General features: G+C 38.5%; 1 protein-coding gene across 1 annotated transcript in view; it reads left to right on the forward strand.

Moving 5' to 3' along the window:
- The window catches only part of TMPRSS15 (transmembrane protease, serine 15), a 151,773-nt gene that overhangs the window by 7,699 nt on the left and 135,719 nt on the right, over positions 1-8,355 (forward strand). Inside the window, exons 2-5 of the mRNA XM_019523896.1 lie at positions 822-943; positions 3,098-3,165; positions 4,616-4,767; positions 6,486-6,530. Of these exons, the coding sequence (XP_019379441.1) occupies positions 822-943; positions 3,098-3,165; positions 4,616-4,767; positions 6,486-6,530 (387 nt within the window). The remainder of the gene's footprint in view (positions 1-821; positions 944-3,097; positions 3,166-4,615; positions 4,768-6,485; positions 6,531-8,355) is intronic.

Here is an 8,355-nt window from a genome sequence, read left to right on the forward strand (position 1 = left end):
GATCTCCACTTTGGGTGGAAGTTCTTTCAAAGTTATACAAGATAGGGTAGCCAATTATTACACGCCAGGCATGAATAATTAACAGGCTGGCACTTGTGCTTTCTTTGTTTTCTCAAGTTTCATAAAAGGGGGGTTATATTTTTGCTTGGGTGGCAGGGGGATGAGGGGTGGGGAAAATTCCCCAGTGGCAATTGTACAGAAGTTCAATTAGATCAGTCTCACTGGACACAATCTAAGTTTGACTACCTCAGATGTTCAGTTAACTTAAATCTAGTTGGCCTTTTTTAGGTGAATCTAATTGTCCTGAACTTCTGTACAGTTCACACTTAGATTCACCTAACTAGGGATTGAAGTGTTAACCTCCACACCTAGGTTAACTGAATTATATCAAGTAGCCATTTGTAACGCAATCTAACCTCTCAGGATTTCTGTATGTACCCTCAGTATGGTGCAGAATTTCACTTTGTATAAATAATAACTTACTTTGTTACAAAATAACTGCATTGGGTTTTAACAGTAATGGTTAGGGTTTTCTTTTGTCCTTAAATTATCTGGTTAAAATTCATTTGAGCAATAAGCAAGGGAAAAAACAGCATATATGTAAACAAGATTTATGCTATGTTAATAGTGTCCTTTTGGCAACTGAAAAATATTTATGATTTAAACAAAACCAATGAAATACAAAAATACCTTTAAATTAAAAAAAATGGAAAGAGAATGAACAACATACTCTCACTTGCATTTCTATATAGTTCCACACTTTTAATGTCTTCTTTTGTATTTGGCTGTTTTGTCTTTTTAAAATAATCAAAATGAAGCAGGTGGAAATAGTCACACAGCCACGGGGTCATTTACAATAATGGAGGGAGCATCATTCAACACTAGTTTACAACAAAGATCATCACCCGTCTTCAAGGTCCTTGCCTTCGATATTCAACAAATGGTAAGAGCCTATCAAGCTATGGTAGATGAGGTTCTTTAGATAAATCTGATATCTTTTACTAGACCAGCTAAAATAGTTGGAAAAATTTTTAGTTGCAAGCTTTTGAATACAAACACACTTCTTCAGGCTGAGGAAGTCTGCAGTTGTTCTGTGCTCTTCCAGGATGGGATAGAATAGAATACAAGCCAGAGGCCAGTATGCAAGGATGCCAATCAGTGAAAATGCAAACTGATGCTGTCAGTGGGTGAGAAACAGGGGAGGCGAGAGGGGAAAGGGGAATGTAGACCTGGTGATAAATATAACCTGGTAAATAGTAGAGAGATTACCTGGGGTATCACATATTAGGAAGGTTGTAATGTGCCATAAATCCAATGTCTATGTTTAGTCCATGCTTTTTTATGTCCAGTAGGCTGATGAAGTGACGTTCGTAGGCTCGTCTGTGAATGGTGTTTTGTAAATTCCCTTTGAGGCTTAGAACTGAGAGATTGGAGAGAGAGTGGTTGTCCTGTGAGAAATGTGGCCCCAAAGTAATTGGGTATTCTTGTCTTTGATAGATTTTCGGTGCGTGTTCATTCTGGTGCACAGCTGTTGTTTGGTCTCTCCTACATGTTTTCCATCTCGGCATTTGGTGCACTGGAGGTGCAGGCGTAAGATTCAGGAACATTGATGGTTCTGTTATGGGTTGTAGTTATTGTGGGGATGGGGGAGATGTGTTGGCAGGTTTTACATTTCTTTTCATGGCATAGTCTGGATACATTCAGTATGCTTTGAACCATAGCAAGCTTGCTTCTGGTAATGAGGTTCACGAGGCTGTCTTGTTTAAAGGCTAGAATGGGTGGTTCTGGGAAGATCTTCTTAAGATTTGGGTCTTCATTTAGTATGGGTCGCAGTTGTTTGAGGATTTTCCATATAGGTTCCAAGGAAGGATGGTGTGTCATAATTAGAGGTGCACAATTCATGAGGATTTTCTTCCTGTACTGCAGCAATTTTTCATGTGGAATCAAGGTGGCTCTTTCATAACTGCAATGTCTCTCTGGAGGAGTGTCCTGGTTGAGTGAAAGCCCTCCTGAGATGTGTAAGGGATGATCATGGGTGTTCTCCTCAGTGCAAATTTGGTGGTACTGGAGGGCTTAGCTGTATATTACAACTTTCTTGGTGTGTTTAGGGTGACTGCTGGTTCTGTGCAGATATATATGTTGGTCTGTGGGTTTCTTGTATATGGTGGCTTGCTTTTCACCATTCTGGATACTGATTACAGTGTCTAAAAAGGAAATGTTGGTGCTGGAGTATTCAAGAGATGGACGGGTGATTATTGAATTTCTGATGGAAATCAGTTGGTGATTGCAGGTTTTCAGTCCAAATTATGAAGATGTCATTGATAAGTATAGCAAGGGTTTGATGGTGCAGTCCTTGAGGAATTCTTCTTCCAGGTGACTCGGAAAAAGGTAGACATACTGTGGGGCCGTTTTGGTGCTCATATCTGTGCCCATGGTCTGGAGGAAGTGTTGGTTATTAAAAGTGAATTTGTGTGTGAGGATGAAGTGTATAAGGTCAGTAATATCTTTAGGTCTGTCCTCTGAGTTGTAATCTTGTTCTTGTAGATATGTAAGGCAGGCTTGGATGCCATCCTGGTGTGGGAAGTTGGTATATAAGCTAGTAACATCCATGGTGGCTAGGAGGGTGTTACTGGGAAGGTGGTCAATGTTTGTAAATTTTTGTAGAAAGTCTCTGTCTTGGACAAAACTTGCTTTTTTGTTGACAAAATGTTTTAGGATTGATTTGATGAAACCTGATATTTCCTCAGCTAGGGTCCCATGCTTGGATATGATAGGTCTGCCAGAGTTCCCTTGTTTGTGGATTTTAGGAGCCATGTAAAAAGTCTATGGTTAATTCAGGAGAGTATAGTAGATAGCATGATCTTAAATGTATTAATTTCCTAAAGTCATCTGTGGTTGGTGCCTTTTTGCCTTCCTCTTTGTAACTGATATTTCTGTTTCTCAGCCCAGGCAGAATTCAAAATATTTAAATGTGTAAATTGATCAAGGTGTGAAGAAAAAATTTGAGAAGAAAAAACTGTGCACTGTTAAAATTGTAATTGCCATGTGCATTTGGATAGTCCTCAGTAATGTACTTTCTCAGATTTTTTTTCTATAGATAGATGAAGTCTTTCAAGCAAGTCAGTTGAAAAATGAATTTAAGGGTTCTGAAGTTTTGCAGTTCAAGTGAGTATAATATAATTAATATTTTTAGTTAAAAGTCCTCACTAGAGAAGGAATATCAAGCATTCTATGTATCAGGAAGTCCTTGGGAACTTTTCAGTTCTCTCCCCTTTATCCTCACTCAGTGAAAATCAGTGTAATTGTATTCTTTTCAGATAGCACCTTTCCAAACATATTGATGCTGCTTCCCTTGTCCAAAGAGATGCAGTTATCTACTAATTATGTCCAGAAAAATTCAGTGTTGCAATGAAAAACTGGAGGGCAGGAAATGGGGAGGAGTATGCTGCAGAACAGGTATATGATTTTTGTCAAGCTCTGTCAAGTATTCGAATTCTGCAGTGCTCCCAGACCAGGAAATATTTCTGCTAACCTCAGCAGACTTTGGATCATGCTCCCAATGTTTTGTAAAGGCTCTCTCTTCCTTTCCATTCTGAAAATACTTAAAAAATACTACTTTGGCTCAGAAATCATTTTCTGGTCGACTCTTTTCATTAAAAAAGTGTTTACCCTTTTGGGCAATCTGGTTATTATTTCACCCTTGGAACTCAGCTAAGTCACAAAGATAGCAATAATAGCTTTTGTTTGCTCAGCACAGCCTAGAGGTTATCAGAAACATTTAAGAAATTAAATAAGAGAGGTTTTTTTCAATACATTGCAAACTGTGCTCAATGCAGTGATAGGATTAATCACTGCCTATCAAAGAGTGTTGTTGAATCTGTGGCAACCTGCTGCCATAAATGCTTTAAAATAAAGATGGTCACTGCTATTTTTTCAGCAGAGGGAGAAAATCTTCCTGTCTTCTGTAAGTAAAACAATGTATTGACACATTAATTTAATCAAGATCTTTCTACAAATATAGAATCCTTTAACAGGTGAGGGGTGGGTAGTGTTTAAGATTAAATCCTTTACCCATGGAGGCTGATGGAGTTTTTGCTCTTAATGGAAGTTTACTTTTTCCTGGTTGGCATCCAAGAAATCACAAACAAAATCTGAGTGGTCATAGAATCCACCTGTGGTGTGATTAGGCTTTGGATCCTAAAAATGTGCACTTTATAATAACATATAATGCCTTTTACAATATGGGCATGTCAATGATATTATAATGTTCAAAACACCAGACCAAAATCCAATTCAACTTGGTACAGAAATGCAAGGTCCTGCTGGTTCTCCTCTTTTTTACACCAGAGTAACTCTATGGATGCCTATAACATCAGAGTGACTTTGTACTTATGTGGGTAAAAGAAGAATTGAGTTCCTGCCTTGTTCAGTAACTCATGAAAATCAGGCCTTTTAAGGTGTTTCAAATTGGCCACCCATTATATCACAATGGTTTGTATTTAAAAATGGAACCTATTAGAATGAGATCCTTTCTAGGTGATATGTCCAATATTTTATTTGCTTGCTATATTTGGTAACAAATGTCTTTTTGTTCGTTATTTCTTGTATTTGGCAGAAATGGCAGTGTTATTGTGATATTCACCCTTGCCTTCACACAGTGGGTGTCTAATGAGAAAATAACTAATGAAATGGTTTCAGGTGTTGAAGCAAAGAAAGCCAGCTTTTTGCATACAGTTAACATTGATGTGAAGAGCATAACAATTACAGGTATTATTCAAAAACAATTGCTATCTTTAAAACCTGGAAAATCAGAGTTATATGATTACAAATGTTGATCTCCAGTTAGCCATGGGATCACTGCAGGACTACAGATCTACTCCTGTTTAACTAGTTCCTACATCACAGCCTATAAATAGTAATGAAATGCCATCCAGTTAATTTATGTTTTTCACAGTAATCACCATTTTATCATTCAATACCTTTATTGTTGATATGATTGAGTCCTAACAAAGTATCTTCCTAGGTATTTATGGAACAACCTACCCAAGGATACTGATAGGCTCTTGTTTAGAGTAACCAAAGTGTTTAATTTCATTTGTAGGGGCAGCTGTAGGGAAGAAGGGCAGCTTTAAAGTGGGTTATCAGCTAATGAGAAAGGAAACAGGGTTTAGGTTTTCTCTGATACTGGAAATGGATTTAAATACAGAGGAGAGTCTCTGGTGACTAGGCAATGAAATGGATGATGTCAGTTTAAGTTCCATAAAAATATCAAGGTGACAGTGGATGTGAGCAAAGAGAAATAGATCAGGTCCTGATCCAAAGAAAATCTTTCCTTTGATTTCAATGATCTTCAGAACAGGCCCTCACTGAGGAAGAGGATAAAAAGTGATTTGAATCCCTTGAAATGGGAGCTGATTAGCTGACATTTTAAGATCTACTGGAGATAGTATTAAGTAGCTACTTATTGTAAGAGGAGTGGGACATCTGGTGCGTAATGTTTCTTACTTTATTCTAATGGCACATTTCTTGTTAAGTACTTTAGGTATTCAAAGGCTAAATTCAGAGTCTTGACATCTTTATTTCTCTTGACTACTTTCACCATCTATAAGTTGTTCTTCTAAATAACTAACTGCATATCGCTGTGGGAACTGATTGCTCATTATATCCCAAAAATGCTGTAGAAGAAGATTATGGTGGGCTTTTTAAAAGGTTGCTATCTCAAATTGTGAACTTTGGAGTAGTCAGACTTTTCCTTCTGGGAGCCATTAAAAAAAATCGCCTATTTAAAAGGTTCTCAGCTGTGTATTTCAAAAATAGTTTTGGAAAAAAAAAATCAGTATCTGGTACTGAACATTCAATTAATAATAACCATGAGCCTTCATAGCTTTTTATTTCAAAATAACACAATCTGCAAAGAAATGGCTACTTTCCATTTTGTAAATAAGTAAACTAGTGCATACATGATCACAGTTTCCAGAGAAATGGAAGGCAACTCCTTTTTCTACAAATCATTGCCAGAACCTGTGTTAATTTCAACTCATTAACTGAGTTAAATATTGTTTTATATGATACAGGTGCTACAAAAAGCCCTGTGATCTGAATAATATCATCTGAAATGGTTATATGGCTAGCTTGTTATATAGATGTGGATTATCCCTAGACAAAGAAGCTTTCTGTATAAAATCCCATGGAGGGGATAATAAAGAAGGACTAAGATGCTTATGTGAAGAGAGAGAGAGAGATAGGGGAGAAAACGGATGACATGAAGCTGGATTCCTGTGTAAACTGATGGAGAAGACAATCTTGGAGAAGTGCAGGACAGACAGCAAAAGAAAAGTAGGAAGCTGCTAATGGTTTCACATATCATTCAGATAAAGAAATCGCAATTGTTTGAAGTGTTCCCCTATTGAATGAAGAATTTCAAAATGCAAAATGCAAAACTGTTTCTAGAATAATGAATTTATGCTATACTTGCTTTGTTGCAGCAACTACTGAAAATGTCACTCCAAGCTACTCTCCAACCTCATCAGGTCAGTAATTCTCATAAAACAGAAAATGTTTGTGTACTCAATAAGTTATGATACCTAGAAAAGGAGTTTTTTATTCACCAGATATAAACAGCATTTGTTCCACTTCATAACTTCATCTTCACTTGATACCCTAGCTTGTCTGAGGAATTTCAATTTGTGTTTCATAAGGAAGTCTTCGGGTTCTAGTGAAACTAGGGATAAAACAATTTGCTAAAAGTAGCAATGAGTTTAAATATTTGTCAGTCTGCTGAACGCAAATTAACCTTTTTGAAAATTGAGATTACAGGTTTTGTTTTGTTTTGTTTTGGTTTGGTTTTGTTTTTTAAGACAGAGGCCTTTTTATTTTGAGAACTGATTAACTTAATAACTTTGCTGAATTATATCTCCAGTAGAAACTTGATGGAGTTAGCGACACTTAGATTTCCTTTAACATAGGGATATTGGCATAGCTGTTGATTCAGAGAAATTTAGTGATAAGCTGGGAGGGTCAGATTCAGAGACTGAAATAAATGGTTGTGGTCTAGAGTCATCAGAGTAGCCAGACTCTGCAAGAGATTGCAGGCAGAGAAGATTGTCCTTTTGAATGACTGCTAAATATGATGTAGAAATTATAATAGATGGTATACACTTGATTGATAACTCAGGGCTGTCTTTCTTTAAAGATCAAGTCTCTCTTCCTAGAGCTAAAGGAGAATCTATATTGTAATGGCTGCTGTTTCCCAGCTGGAGATTACTGTTATCTCATGTACATACTTAAGGACTCATTGGCAGCAACTCATGATACATGGCAATAGTGCACATGTACAATAGCCTGGCAGTAAGGAGAGGAAGAAGATGATTCATGGTTGGCCTGTGCGTATAGGGAACTATTCGATTTCCGGTTCAGATGCCAGAGATTCAATTCAGAGTTCCGAATAGGTTTCCTGCTTAGATTCACCTGAATCTGCACCAATTCAGAGATTTGGCCATAGGGTATAATGAGGAATCAATGAAATATCTATAACTTTGTTTCTGTTTTTTTTCCAATTTGGATGATAGTAGCCTCTGCCGAGAGCATGAAGCCTTCGAAGTTTCAGGGAGATGGGTACAGGGGTTTAGGGGAAACTGCACCCCAAATTCTTGAAAGCAAAACTCATGTCACACGTATGTGTTATGCCACCATGGGGTGAAAATTGCAGGGGTGGTAGCCCCTGCTGAGGCCATGAAGCCTGCCAAGTTTCAAGGAGATAGGTGCAGGGGTTTGGGGGAAACTGCACCTCAAGCTGCTGACAGGCAAAACTCACATGTGTTAAGGCGCACTGGGGTGAAAGCTGCAAGCCTGCTAGCCCCTTTTGTGGCCACGAAGCCTGCCAGCTGTGAAAGAGATAGGTGCGGGGCTTCTGGGTTCTGGGGCTCTGCACCTCTAGCTGCTGACAGGCAAAACTCATGACATGGGTGCGTGTACAACTGTGTCTGTCTTGGGGGGGTGGGGGGCAATCTATTGTAGGCCTGGCTGCTAAGTCCTGCTGTGGACACAAAGCCTGCCAGCTGTTAAGGAGATAGGTGCAGGGGGGGTCTGGGGCCCTGCACCCCTAGCTGTTGATAGACAAAATGTGTGACATGGGTGCTTGTGCAGCTGACTGTCTCTGTGTTGGGGCAGTTGATTGTCAGTATTGATGTATTTCTTCTCCTTAGTTTGTGGTTTTGTAGGTCTTAATCCTCACCCATTAACTCGTTATCTAGTAGCTACTAACTAGCTACTGTGTATTGAGCTGGTCCCTGAGCAAATCACGATTGATTGGTAACACAGTAGCTTAGCAGCCAGGCCTGCAGTAGTTCCCCCCCC

This window comes from Gavialis gangeticus, unplaced genomic scaffold (genome assembly GCF_001723915.1).
Source record: "Gavialis gangeticus isolate Ggan-Ray unplaced genomic scaffold, GavGan_comp1, whole genome shotgun sequence".
Taxonomy (NCBI): domain Eukaryota; kingdom Metazoa; phylum Chordata; order Crocodylia; family Gavialidae; genus Gavialis; species Gavialis gangeticus.